The sequence below is a fragment of the Artemia sp. Qi Xiang Cuo genome, chromosome 6, assembly GCF_049724085.1.
Source record: "Artemia sp. Qi Xiang Cuo chromosome 6, ASM4972408v1, whole genome shotgun sequence".
NCBI lineage: Eukaryota > Metazoa > Arthropoda > Branchiopoda > Anostraca > Artemiidae > Artemia > Artemia sp. Qi Xiang Cuo.
Window position 1 is genome coordinate 65163979 of NC_142799.1, and position 15236 is coordinate 65179214.

The 15236-nt window shown below is 37.1% G+C and overlaps 1 protein-coding gene across 2 annotated transcripts in view; it reads left to right on the top strand.

Annotated features, from left to right (window-relative positions):
* The first annotated feature begins 455 nt into the window (after positions 1-455).
* Positions 456-15236, top strand: part of sli (slit guidance ligand) — a 360459-nt gene continuing 345678 nt past the window's right edge. For both annotated transcript variants that reach the window (XM_089090917.1, XM_089090918.1), the window contains exons 1-2: positions 456-521; positions 7992-8063. In XM_089090917.1, coding sequence (XP_088947043.1) covers positions 511-521; positions 7992-8063 — 83 coding nt within the window. In that variant the 5' untranslated portion in view covers positions 456-510. The remainder of the gene's footprint in view (positions 522-7991; positions 8064-15236) is intronic.

Here is a 15236-nt window from a genome sequence, read left to right on the forward strand (position 1 = left end):
CACATAAGCCTTGAAGACCCGCTTTAGATGTACGTCTCAAGCGGTATGTCTTACCTACGTAAGACATACCCCGATGTATGTCTTACCCACTATTTTTTGCTCACTTTTCTTTGCCTACTTTTTTACTACTACTAAAGATAGAGAGTGATCAATTACAATATGTCCGTTTTTAAGTCGCCCCAAGTTCATAGCAAATCATCTTAACAAGGCCGGGTCCAAGGGGGGGGGAGAGCGGAGTTTGAACCCCCTGAAATTTTATCCGATTCTTAAAAACGTAGAAAAAATGTATATAAACAAATTTTGATGCGTTTTTGAAGTTTTTGTTGAACCCTCCCCCTCCGAACAAAAATCCTGGATGCTCCTTTATATTTTACGTATGATGCATTAATATATCCTTATAAATGTTTTTATATTGCTTTAGAGTCAGCTAATTATCCGGTTTCTTCTAGGGATTTGAGCCACAATTTGTTAGTAGCTATCAGCAAAAGGACCTTTAGAGGTGCAGGAGCTATGAGGCACCTGTAAGTATACCTTTTGTTTTCCTTTCACTCTTATAAACTGCTTAATGATTATTGGGGCCGTGTTCTAAAATTTTCCTCGCAAATTAGTATTCCGATATATATTCTACAATTTTTTTTTTGTTTACCGAAGTTTTCCTTTTTTTTGTTAATTTTGTTTCCCAATAAATTTTCATCAATTCTTTCTTTTATTTTTCATCACCTGTTCTATTTAGGCATCTTGATGAATTTCTCCTGGGGTCGGGAGCCAACATAATTTCCTGGGAGGGGAAGGTTCGAAATTGCAGTGAAGTTTTGAAGGGAAGTGAAGGAAACAATTGTGATATCAGCGCTAAAAAAATTGTTTTATATCTATGATATGGAGACTTTTGTCACGCCATCTCTATTGTAGGTCAACAGCAATTACGCTGATGGATCACAATTTCCATGAGAAATTTGTATAAAATCAGCCATAATTGGTAACTAACAAGGTTTTTGACCTGTCTAGAGAATGGGAGTGGGAGGATAAATCAGAGGTCCCGTTTCCCAATAGGTGGCTTTAGAGGAGGGAGGTTCCAGGGGGTATTTGCCCCGGACACAGAAATTTAAGGGGCGCAAATCTGAAATAAATAATTTGTGACCGAATGAAAGAAAAGAAAGAAATAAATAACTGAAATAAATAAAGAAAGAAAAGGAAGAAAATGAAAGAAATAAATAACCGATGAAAGAAAAGTCAGGAGGTTCGTATTGGCTGCTAGCTGGAGGGTAAAACCAGCGTCATAAGATAATCCTTGGAAGGCTATAAATGCTTTTTTGACCCCACTTATGTTTTTCCATGTCCTGCATTGGAGTTTTTTCTCGCTTTCTCAACATTTTTTCTCGCTAATCCGATCGTTGTTCTTTCATTTTTGCAAAAAATCTGAATTTCTTTTATATTTCTTTGAAAACGGACGTAACGTCATGAATATATTGTGAATTTACAAGTATTGGTGAAGCTTAAGCAGTTGAGCTCTGAGTTTTGTTTGTGAATGTTCTTAGAATTAGTGTTTTCATTTTTCCTTTAATTTTCTTTGCTATACTCCTCTCAGTGCATTCCGTTTTGTACAGATGGTTGAAATAAATATTATCTGTTTTACTTTTTAGAAAACATATATTTAATGGTCCTTGTACTATTTTTGGGATTGCAATACCACATAGACTGCCATTTGTAGTTTTACCTGGATCATAATATTGATCTGGGCATGTCTGACATTTTCACGATTTTACGAGAGAGTGACAATAAGGTTTTAAGTGTTTTTTTTATTATTATTTTTCTTTGGGGACTTAAAAAGGAAAAAAATACATCAAAGTATTGTGTCCAAGGATTATTTTCGAGGGGGGGAGGCTTACAAAATGAGTTTTCTTCAGGGGGAGGGTTACAGAAAAACTTATAAAATGCTTCAAAAATTTATTTATGTTCATTTTTATCAAATTTTTACGAGTCGGACAAACATTTGGGGGTAGGGGGGTCACCCCCCCATGAGTACGGCCTTGAATTACTCTCTAGTGTAAACTGGTGTTTTAATGTGGGTTTTTGTTGTCGACTTGTATCATGCCAGACCGAATGGAGCAAAGAACTAGAGTGTTGTCCTATTCTTCCGTGTTAGAAACTATGCTTAGTTTCACTCGCTTGTTTTTGTGATAAGGGTAGTGTGTACTATTTATTTTCGCCTGACTCCTTGGCTTAAAACAAAGAAATTTGAGCAATGAAAAAGTGTAGTCTATAGAAAACCTATTGACGTGAAAGTTATGACTTCATATTAGGTACTTGTCTATTATTCAGAACACAGTCGAGAACTCGGATCTGTAAGAACAGACAAAACCGGATTATAGCTGTCTGTATTCGGAGACAATTAGCTTAGGCTCAGTGGAAAACTTATGTTGTAGTAATATTTTAATTAAATATTGATTATATAGAGTTGGTATTTTGGTTAGGTTATGTTAAGTTAGATTAGGTTGTATAACTCTCCCAAAAGGCCCCAATTGTTTTGTTTAAACTTCGACCGTTAAAAATTGTTTTCATATTCATGCAGGTTAACCCTCCCCCCTTCCCTCAAAGAAAGTCGTTCCTCAAGTTTCAAGAAACTCTATTTGTTAGTTTTATGACACAACAATTCAATTACTCATTCTTTTAAAGTCATCATTGTCCAGTTTGAGAGCCATACGGCTTTCCTTCTTCATTCGAGATAAGATCCTAGAGACACATTAGCTCCATGCTCCTACATTGTATTCGAGTTTTATACAAATAGTAGGAGAAAAACAAGTTTTGACCGGGAAAAAAATCGTGCAGAAATGGTTTCTTCACCTTCCAAACAAGGAAAAGACGCTTAACAACATATCAAAAATCTAAACCTCTAGCTCGATGCAAAATTGTATTTTTGCCCTTTTTTTATTTATTTGCTAAAGAAAAAACTGAGAAAAATTTTAAGAAATGCAAAGTAAGTGTTTCACACATATTCTATGGTCAACTTTTGACTCTGAATTCATTTCTGGTATTCATTTCGTCGCCTTACCAAAAGAAAACTTTTTATTAGCAAAAAATGTGTATTTTGGAAAACTGCTGCTACCGTTTGTCAGGGTCTATTTAGTAATGTATATAAATAGGTTCAAAAGTACAAAACGAATAAACAGGAGTGACAAAACACCTCAAGGCCCTAGACCTTTTAGAACAAGGTACATTGTAACTTAGAGAAAAGGCTTTTATCTTATTAAACAAATGTATAATAATTGCACTTCATCTAAATGTAGGTACTAAATTTGTCATCATTACAGTAAACTTTTATTCTTCTTCACTAAGTTCGTCTTGAAACTTGTTGCACGAACTCCCCTTATAGGTACGGTAGGCTACGGTACACTCAAGTCCGTTTTTCTTACAGGTACAGTATTCACTGTCACAACCGTCAATACGACAAGAGCATTTGATAATTTTCAGCAGTTGAGACTGAGCGGCCGGAAGATCTGTTTTTATTGGCGCAAAAACTTTTTTATCCTGCAGTTTCCATCCCAGGCTTAAAGAGTCTACTGGGTTCCCGAGCCAGACTTGAACTTGACAGTAGACTCGTAGCGAGTGGTACTTCACTGCTGCCTGAGTCGGTGTCATCTCTTATGGATGCACGAAAGTGGTGACAGTGCTCACTTTTCTGTTAAAGATTAGCTTTCTGGCAGTGTCAAGGTTTGAAATATGAGGGCAACCATACAGTACCAACAAGACCCGCTCTCCTGCTGCCACAATATCGTCAACTGTTGCGAACTTGTCTTCAAATATAGCAGTGTTGTCCCTAAATCTCTTGTTGGTAAGTAGCAGTTGAACGGCTCTGCCCTTGTATTTCCATAAAGGTGAGAGGTTGTGTCACAACCTAGCACGGCGTGACAGAACAGCATCAGATGGCTGACATCTGTTCCAAGGTTTTGTTTTATCTCACTAATATCCCAAGCTGAACTGGCACCACCAAACTTAGCTTCGGGTGAGAAATATAAACGCCTGGAACACGAGTCTGATCGACTAATCAGAAGAACCAAAATGTCAGTATCATCAGCAACCACGATGGTGTGGTGTCACACGAGCAGCTTCTACTGCTTTTTCTGTAATCAGAACGTCGGTGTCTCCTTCCAAGTGAAAAACTTGCAAACCGATGGCTTCCAAATGGTTGCCGATCAGCTTCAGGAAACGTGCTTTGTTCGCTTTGCACGAAAGAAACTCTTCATTTTTCATGCTGAAGGTCATCTCTTCGGTGAAAAAGACTTGGCTACCAACCATTCTTATTCAACGTAAATGGGTAGTATCTTTGAGTGTTGGACCACCTTCCTAGCCATCAAACAAAACAATAGCACTAGTATACCTTGCTTGTACGTAGTGGACTTATGAAGCAAAGATGGCCTTAAAGGTTGATCCTACCTTCCATGGAACTCGATGTAGAAGAGAACTACTGTCCAAGCCGAAGCTACACGCAAATACAGGTCTTCAGGATAACTGAGACTCAAGCCCAAAAGCTTGAAAGATCGCTTCTGCAAGTTCTGGCTTATTTGCTTCTCTCATTAAGCCAACGCTTTCAAAAAGACAAGAAGGAATCGCGCTAGGTTCGTACTTGAAGTATTCTTCTCGAAGGTCAGTTCACTGGGCCACTATTATAAATCGCCGGAAAAGGAGCGCCGGATCTATGTGCGCTATAATGGATTCATTTGCGCTACCTTTTTGGCATTCATTAGGGTCACTTGGTCTTTTTTCTTGAAGACTTGCTCCTTCAAGGTTTTTCCCGTCATCTTACTTAGGATCACCTTTCTAGCTGCCTCAGCCTTGTCAACATTAACATCTGGGGAAGAAGTTATGCTGTTGGCAATGTATCTAAGCTGATCGTTTCCTCTGAACGGTGAAGATTCTCCAAAGTATCCAACGAGCTTCTAGGTGTCGTTGAAGTTACACTCCTTTCTACTGGAATTCATGTCGCGATGCTTTCACTTGTCGAATAACCAATTTTTGTCAAATTCTGCATCAAAAGGTTGATCTTAAGGCATGCTGGTTTTGAAAGTACCCTAATGGCTCTCTGTTGTTCTGTTGTCCTACCTCCATTCGTGAGACCATCCGATGTCTTTAGGCTTCGCATATACTCTTGTTTGATGACAAGATCTGATCTTCTAATGCTGTGACCTCCGTGTTCAAATGCTTCAAAGATTCTTGGGTGACTAGTTTGGAGCTTAGCCATCTCTTGCGGGTATATCCAGACCGACTTGACATAGAGGTTATGTCCAGTTGCTGCTAGAAACGGAAATATCTCTACTGCAGCTTGTAAGTGCAGATCCCACAGCCCCAGTCTCTCGGTGCGTATGAATTTAAGCAGTATCCTAACCATGTCGAGATACTGAAACCAGAGCTTTGCCGTTCTCTGAGACTGCAGATCTTGGCGTCGCTGCTTGAAAAAGTTATCCAGTTGCTTGAACTGGAGATTCTGTCTGAGATTTTCGGGTGAGAGATTTCCGTCTAGGATGTCATTGAAGAAAGTTGACGTGTCTAGAGAAGCCAAGGTTGCTTGTTCGTCTTCGAGGAGATGGTTATATATGGCCGAGGTTATATAGCTTTTACAGAGAGAATGTGTGGTACTGCAGCAGGCGCGTAAACCAATTCCAGGACCTCTTTCAGGGCAGGACCTTGCATGTGGTGTCCTATGCATCCGATGAAACTCATCATCAAATGGAAACCACCCAGCTCGTGAACAATGCTACTGAACTCATTCGTGGTGTCGGACTTTAGGATCTTCATTGACTTCCACCAGAGCGGCTGATCAAATTTGAGAACTGGTGCGAATAAGTATGTTCTCCTTTGCCAGACAACAAAGCGCAAGGTTAAGTAAGGGCAGGATTTTTTACTAGACGGAAGATCAATCACGGGCAAAAACAAGATGCTTGCCTTACTGCGAAGGTTTCCCATTTCATTGTGAATTCTGTTAGAGAAAACTGACTGCATGAAATCATTCCAGCTCGGCCTTGGAACATTCAGGAACCCGGTTGCTAACCACGGCTGATCGAGTGAGGGATACGGGTCGTTAAAAGTTCTGTCAGGAATCTTCTCATATTGCACCTTTGAAAACACCGTCTCACTAATGCGGTAAGGGTAGACGGGAATTTTTCCTTTTTGAGCTACTTCATTTAATGAAACTTTAGCTCTCAGAATGGGCGATCGGCATTTACTGAGAGGAGGTGTGACTGTTGCTAGTAGAGCCATCCCATGGAAAGTGTTTCTTCCGTCCATTGTGCACACATCGTGATCTGCATTATCAGCTACATGCTGCACAGCATGTGTGGAGGTAATTCCCACAGGGCTAGATTCATCATGGACTGATACCCAACGTTTAAATTTCTGGACCTCAGTATAGGAGGAGCAGAATCCATGGGCTGTGTAAAGTGTCAATAAGGGGCTTTATAAAGGTCTGTAGGAATATATACCTATTCGGAAACCGTTATTTTTTGAGGAGGGTGAAAAAGAATCGAGATTTGTGCTCATCTTCGAAAAATACTCCATGAACATAGGTCACTTGCGTGTTTTTTTATGTTTTTTTTTTAACTTTAAATATAAAAAAAAAACAATAAAATGATAAAAGGCGATGCTTATGTTACATTCACTCAAATACAATCATTTCTTGGAAAGGAAACCATCAACAGACTGCTTTTCTTTTCATGGTTCCTTATTCTCGGATTCTGGAAAAAAAATAGCAGAGAAAAACTAGAAAAAAGGTAATTTCGTAACGCGATGGAGATCGATTTTTGATATGTTGTAGAGTTCTCTTTTTTGAACGAAGTGGTGCAAAGTAATTTATGTACAAAATAAGTGGTGCAAAATAATTTAAAAATAATTTATGTACCAATTTTTCCTGGATCGACCATTTTTTTCCGTATATTTCTCCTACTAAAAGGGTGTATCTAAAATAGATCTTGCCTCTTCCATGATGGCTTTCATGGGCCTAACAATGATCTCAGACTCCCAATGGAGATCTGTCCTTGAGGTAGCCCCAAGGAAAAAAAAACGCTAAAGAGGCTGCTAGTGTGGGATGCCCAGTCAATACCAGTCTTGGGACTGATCCCACGATTCTGTATTATTAACAAGTACCACGGTCGTTACTAACATCCATCTGCAAGTTTCATAGGTATGGACTAGCTCTACCTGCGCACAAGCCGTCTTGGACACGACTAAGCCCTGCATCCTAAGTATTTGGGTTGTTTCTGCTGGCCTTTATGAGGCTTCCTACGGCCCGGTCTACGGGTTCCGTCTGTACCTCATTCCAGAGACTGGTCATTCAGGCTAATACATGAAATTGACTCTGATTCTATTGAGCGGACCCGTCTTGTAGTAGTGTTTAACAACGTTTATTTTTACTGTAGCTTGAATTGAGTTCTAGTTGTATTTATAAGGTCCTGCGAAATAAGGATGATTTTATACTGAATAAAGGGGATATAGCAGAAACTGGGCGCAGGGCAATTTTTCTGAGGGGCGGGGACATCCTGTATAACAATGACGTTTTCTGTAAGTCTGATACAAGGGAATGGTTGTTTCATTGTGTTTAAACCTTTATAAAAGAGGAGAGGAGGCTCTCTGGGATTTGTCTATGGGCCCCCCTCCTTTTGGAAAAATTGAAAAGCAGTTGTATGTGGACCTCATTCTCCCTCGTGGAAAATTCTCTAATACCCCCACTGCACTAAGGACCGGATATGCGTGCACCTATGTCATGTTAATATAAATAGCCCGGTCTTCTCTGAAGTATTTATAGTGTAAGGCAATGATTTTAGACGCTGGAATTTGTAATTGAGTACGGGATTATAAATAATTGAAGTGCATTTAGAATTTAGCCAATTAATCAGACTTCAAAGTGAAAGCGAAAATAGCCATTTGGCAAAATTGTTTCGCTACAGTAATAAATACCTGTCATAGTTAAAGACATTTGCTCTAATAGTTTTTTTTCTTTGCAGGTTATTAGATAACAATCAAATTACGTGTGTCGATGAAGCAGCTTTCAGAGGGATGAAAGACTTGGAAATTTTGTGAGTTTTGTTAATTATTGATGTGTTTTTGTGCACGTTATTTCGGCTGTTTTAAATGGCCAAAAGCAAGTCAAACCTAGTCTGTATGCTACGAAAGTAGGTTTCTGCTTGGGAACTCACCTTCTATCGCTTTACGAGGCTCACTTAGTGCTGGCTTAGTGCTCACTTAGTGCTTAGTGCTTTTTTAGGTAGTTGCGCATTCACTTCTTGAATTTTTGAATTTTTCGAAAAGTTATGCTTTTGCCGTATTTTCTTTCAACGAATTATGCCGTCAACAGATTTTTGCTTTTGAAGCTGCGTCATCAAACAGTTCGTGGTAACGAACTGTAAGTAAGGAGCGACCCGGCTCAATGGTAACCGAAACTCTAGAAAACGGGTTTCATTAGTAGAAACTATAGATACATCAAAAGAATCAAATTTCAATGCTGATTCTAAATATATAATTTTCATGAAGTTTAATACTGCTCATCAAAAGCTAAGCGTCTGAGACAATTTGGCTGATTTTCAAAAATAGGGGGCAAGAACCCTTAAAGGTTCTAGAAACTTAATGAAAATCGCACCATCATATTCAGCGTATCAGAGAACCCTACTATAGAGGTTTCAAGCTCCTATCTACAACAATGTGGAATATTGCATTTTTTGCCAGAAGAAAGATAACGGATGCGTCTTTATTTGTTTTTTTGTTTTTGTTTTTTTTTTCCAGGGATGATTATATTGACCCAGTGATCGTAGGTTGTCGTGGGAGGGCTCATTCGAACGGGATTTTAAAATTCTAGTGCTCTTTTTAAGTGACCAAAAAAATGGAGGGCAAATAAGCCCCCTCCGACGGTCATTTTTTTCCCAAAGTCATCTGATCAAAATTTTGAGATAGCCAATTTGTTCAGCATGGTCGAAAATATGATAAGTATGTCTTTTAGGATGACTTATTCCCCCGAAGTCCCCGGGGGGAGGGCTAAAAGTTATGAACTTTACCCAATGTTAACATATAGTATTGGTTATTGGGAAGTATACAGACGTTTTCAGGAGGTTTTTTTTCTGGTAGTGAGGGGGGCGGGGGTCGGGGGTTATGTTGGAGGATCTGTCCATGAAGGAAGTTTTCATGGGGGAAGGGAAATTGCCATGAAGGGGGCGCCGGACTTGCCAGCATTATTTATTGGTTATTGGGAAGTGTACATACATTTTCAGGAAGGATTATTTTTCTGGAAGATGGGCCTGGAGGAGGGGGTTACTCGGGAGAATCTTTCCGTGGAGGTAGTTTCTTTGGCGTAGGGGAAATTTCTATGAAGGGGGCGCCGGATTTCGAAGCATTATTTAAAAAAACGATCAGAAATTCAATTAACAAAAAAACAAGTTTTTTTCAACTGAAAATAAGAAGTAACATTAGAACTTAAAACGAACAGAAATTATAACGTATATGAGGGGGTTCTCTCCCAAGTCAATACCTCGCTCTTTACGCTACAGTTTTTTTTAGTGCTTTCAAAAGAGCTATTCTAACTAAACAGCCTTTGTTATTCAGGGGTTTGTGAATTAAATTTGTTTTTAACTTTTAACGTAAAGAGCGAGGTATTGACTAAGGGGAGAACCCCCTCATATACGTAATAACATATACGTAATAAAAAAAAAAATAAAAAAACAAGCGATACGGCTAAATAGTGATCGAAACTTATAAAAACGGAATTTTGATGTCAATAAATGTATCAAAAGAATGGGTTTATAATGCTGATTCTAAATATATAAATTTTTTTCAGTTTAGTATTGGTCATCAAAGGCTACGAGCTTGAAAATATTTGCCTGATTTTTTAAAGAGCGGGGAAAAATCCCCTACAAGTGAATGAATTTTAATAAGAATCCCACCGTCAGATTCAGCATATCAGAAAACCCTATTACATAGGTTTCAAGCTCATATCTGCAAAAATCTGCAACTTTGTATTTTTGACTAGAAGAAAAATATACAAATATAGAAGTTAGTTAAGTAAGTTAATTTGTAAATTACGTGATAAGAAGATTTAGAGACATTTATTTATCAAAAGAAAAGTAATATCCGAATGCAAATTTTGCTTACTTATTCAATGACGGTGAGCCAAAATAAAAGTTGCATTAACTAAAAAACGATCAGAAATTAAATAAAAACAATAAGTTTTTTAAACTGAAAGTAAGGAGCGACATTAAAACTTAAAACGAACAGAAATTATTCCGTATATGAAAGGGGCTGTCCCCTCTTTAACGCCTCGCTCTTTACGCTAAAGTTTGACTTTGTCTCATAACTTTATTTTTTAAAACCATAAAAAACTTTAGCGTAAAGAATGAAGCATTGAGGAGGGGACAGCCCCTTTCATATACGGAATAATTTCTGTTCGTTTTAAGTTTTAATGTCGCTCCTTACTTTCAGTTTAAAAAACTTGTTTTTTTTTTATTTAATCTTACATTTAGCATCTGGTAACGCCGGGCTCACTTTCTGCCTCTACACCGCTTAAACCAGAAAATGTTTTCGAAAATCATCTAATTCAGGCATCTACGCAGAAGTTTTATTTGGCGAGGGAGGGGGGAACATTGGAAACCTTAAGAAAATGCGTAAATTCTATACAAAATGCAAGAAATCAAAGCAAGATCGTACAAATCACACGATTTGTGATTTGTGATTTGTGATTTGTGACGATGGGGAAGGAGGCGTAGTCATCAGAAAAGACCATGAAGATGTAATAATAATAAGAGCATTTAGTACTTTATTCTTGTTGGTGCTGGTGCATTATGTGGACACTGCTAAAGAAGTCAAGTTTGGTTAAGGCTAATGAAATAAAATAGGATGAATATATAATAGTTTATAGACAAATTTGGGCTATGTATTGGCCCATTGGGGGGGGGGGGTAAAGCATAGCATATTTTAAATACGTAACCTAACCTAGGTACCTTTTCCCCCCTTAAACCCCAAAAAACAATCATTTAAATATTGTAACTCATTGAGAAACCACGGCATTGCAGTCATTTATGTATAGCGGTCTCTTGAGAATAGCCTGTTTGACGGGTTTTTCGTGACTGGTTTCCTTGTACAATATATAAAAGTGTCCACATAATGCACCAGTACCTTCTTTTTTTACAGTGAATCTGTGAATATTTCATTTCAGTGAAATAATTTCAGTGAAAGAATCGGCAAGTTAATTGAGTCAAAATATGCAGCTTAGATAGTGGCATATCCTCCGACCTTCCCTCAAAGGGTACCCGTTTGGGCATAAAACAACGTTTTTAGGATAATGTTTATTCTCCATGTCACTGAGTGTTTTCCTATTTTATTTTGATCTTGATCCAACTGCAAAAGGAAAAGAATTTTGATCGCTCTAAGTTTAGCGTCCAAAGTTTCACTAAAATTGTGGACATACAACTTAAAAGGTGGTCAGTGTCCCTCCCCCCCCCGCGGAAAATACCCCCTCTCCTGGAAAATAACCCCCCACCCCACCCCACTATTTATTGGAAAATAAGTTTTTCCAAATTTGAGAATTTATTTGAGTTTTGTGTCTTTTTGTTTTCCGTAGTGGGAAGGAATTTTGGTAGCCTACCTGTTGAATTCAATCCAATCACTTATTACCCACAACTACAAGAGAACAAGTAGTAAGTGGAGTATAAACATAATAATAATAGTAATAATAAAAAAGAGTATCAACAAAACACTAGCAATTAATTTCTACTAAGAAAAAACTGTAAAAAACCATGATCAGGGCCAATTTTTCAAAATGCATCTAGAGAAAGCTTTTTGTGTAGGTCACCGAGATTTTGAGTTACATCGGTAACATAGAATTTTTTTTAACTAGATACCGATTTCTAGTCCATGGCGGCAGAGGTATTACACACCACTCACTAAGTTTACGCTGTGTAAAACTCGAGAACAAACCTGCTTCTTCGTTAGTTTCTTCAGCATAGCATGAGACAAGACAAAGACAAGTGACAGAATAGATGGAAAATGTGTAATTTGGGCTATATATTTGCACATATGGGGGGGGAGGTAAAGTTTTTGGACAGTTTGAAGCCAGACAACAATTCTTACTTCACAATACGTATGCAAAATAATTGTACCTAACACATTTTGCATGCAGACACGCTATACTTTACCCCCCACCCCCCTAATTTGCAAATATATAGCCCAAATATTTTTCTAAAGTAACGAAGAAACCGGTTTGTTCTCGAGCTTTACTCTGCGTATACTTGAGTGAGTGGCGTATAATACACAAGTAGCGGAATTTATCATAGAGAGAGAGCCGGATTTCCCGGTATTATTTAAAAACGATCAAAAATTAAATTTTAAAAAATTACAAGTTTTTTCAGCTGAAAGTAAAGAGCAACATCAAAACTTAAAACGAACAGAAATTATTATGAAAGGAGTTGCCCCTTTCATAAGACCTTGCCTTTACTCTGAAGTTTTGGCTTTTTGTCCTAATTCTTTAAGAACGATTCCTCAAACACAATAGCCGTTTAATTAGAATAAAAAGCCTTGTTTTGAAATTCAATTTAAAAAAAAAAATTAGCGCAAAGAGCGAGGCCTTGAAGATTTCTGTTCGTTTTAAGGTTCGATATTGCTCCTTACTTTCAGTTGAAACACTTTATTTATTGAAATTAAGTCAAATAATCTTCAAAGTAAAAACTATAGTCTAATAGAAAAAAAAGATACAAAATATTTTTTCTATGAAAAAGACTATTTCAATAAAAAATGAACAGAAATTAATTTTTAAAAAATTTCCACAAATCAAGTTTTTCAAAGAATAGTAAAGAGCCTCGTGAAGCCAAAAATGAGACTAAAAAAATGAAAGAAAAAACTGAAAAAAATAAAATATGAAACCAAAAAAAAAAAAAAAAAAACTCAAATGAAATTCTCAAATTTGGAAACCTTGTTTTGTACGGGGGGATATTTTCCGAGGGAGTATTTTCGGGGGGAATTTTCCGGGGGGGGAGGGGGTAAACGCCTAGAACCCTTAGAAGCTACCTAAAAAGATGTTTTGGACAAATTCTCTTTTTAAAGGTGCATTCTATTCCAAACTCCGAAGCCTGTGAAATTTAAGAAGTGGTTTTCGATACAAAAGAAAATAGCTCCGAAGTTAGTGAAGTTTAAAAATATTTTTTCTTTATAAAACATATACATATAATATTTTTAAACGTCCTTAGTGTTCCTGACCAGTGACGCCGACTCAAAAAATAATATATGGAGGAAGGACAAGGTTTTTTTTCCAGGCGGAGGTGCAGAAAAGGGTATTTTTCAAAATGAAGGGGGATATTTTTGTATTTTAACGAGAATGCCAAAAAACGCATCTTTTAGTTCTAGGGGACAATTGTCTTGCCCTCCTCCCCCTAATTGGCACCTATGCCCGTTGCCCCTTATCTGTCTCATTTTGTTTCAGTTTGATGTTTTAAAATTAACCTAGTTCATCCCGGTTTACTCTTATCAGTAGTAAAACCGTTAAAAAAAATTGTTAAACCGTTAACCGTTAAAAACAAAACCCCTAGAAAAAATGGTTTGTCACTGCATGGTCGTGAAAAGTTAATTGTTTCACCCACCAGACTAAACAATTTTCACTTGTGACATTTAATTACGCACTTGTGACTTAATCAGGCAAAATGAAATGAATTCGAACTCTGTGACCTTTTTGGGAAAGTTTGGCATTTTATCCCATAAATAAGGAAAATACGCCAATGGTTTACTAACTGGGTGTTTATGTTAAAGGTCAAATGCCAAGCTTCAAATGAGCAATAAAATGTTGATGATGATTACGTTAATTTTTTGCGACTGCCAATAGATGGTAGTAAATGAATCTAGTATCTCCTTTCGTGACAATGAACCGAGAGTTCTTCTATTTACGGGTAGATCACACTGTTATGTCAAAGAGAGGCAAATCTTGAATGCCAACGGTCCCAGTAGAACTTTTGATTATGTATTTACTTCAAATTTAATAGAAACTTACTGGGAACCTGGAAAGGTGTATTATCTAATGAATAAATTGATGGATAACCCGTCGAATTAACAAAAGAGGGAAGGAGCAAAGAAAACAACACAAAGCGAAACTGAAGAAAAATCAAACATCACAAATAAATAAACAATACAACCAATAAAACAAATCACTTGATTACTGTAGAAGTAAATTATGCCACTGGCTGCTATAAGCCTTTGAATTATAATTACAAATTTGCTTCTAGACTACTATATATGGTTTATTTGTTGTCACGTATGTGATCTTACATACAAACAATACGTACAAATAAACGATACAACTTATAAAACAAACCACCCGATTAATGTAAAAGTAAATAATGCCACCGGTGGCTATAAACCTTTGAATTATGATTTCGAATTTCCTTCTCAGCTGTTGTGTATTGTTCTGTGATCTTGTAATATTTAATCGGTTTTGTATTTCGAGTGCATGGGGGAAGACAAAGTACGTGTTTGACAAATTTGAAGTAATGCGACCTGATTTTGACCCTATTGGGTCATATCTTAAACATACTTGTCAGTTATTAATACCCCATATTCAGCGCCGTGTTTGCACCGGATCCGTTTCATTTATTAAAGCAAAGATTCGCCTTAAGAGAGCAACAATCGCAACTATATATAAGACAATTGCACTGCCCCACATTCTTTATTATGCACGCCTTATGAAAATCTTTACTCAAACACATAACAAAAAGTCAGGAAATCCAATAAAAGAACGGGAAATCCAGCAAACAAGATGGAAATCCAATAAGGATCTTAAAATCCAACATGTTGTTTTGTCAACAAATTGAAAATTCAATTCGGGTATGGGAATTCAACATTGTTTGAGATTCAACAAAATTTTTTTGTAATATTTGTCAACAAGAAAATTGGAATTTCAACAGCTGAAACTGAATATTGGAGACCATTTTGGAATTCCATGGTCATTATTGGATTTCCAATTTGTTGAGAAACAAAGAAGTTGAATTACCATACCCGAATTGAATTTTCAATTTTTTGACAAAATAACATGTTGGACTTTAAGATCCTTATTGGATTTCCATCTTGTTTGCTGGATTTCCCGTTCTTTTATTGGATTTCCTGATTTTTTTTTTTTTTGTTATGTGTTTGAGTAAAGATTTTCATAAGGCGTGCACAATAAAGAATGTGGGGCAGTGCAATTGTCTTATATAGAATTGCGAGTCTTGCTGTCTTAAGGCGAATCT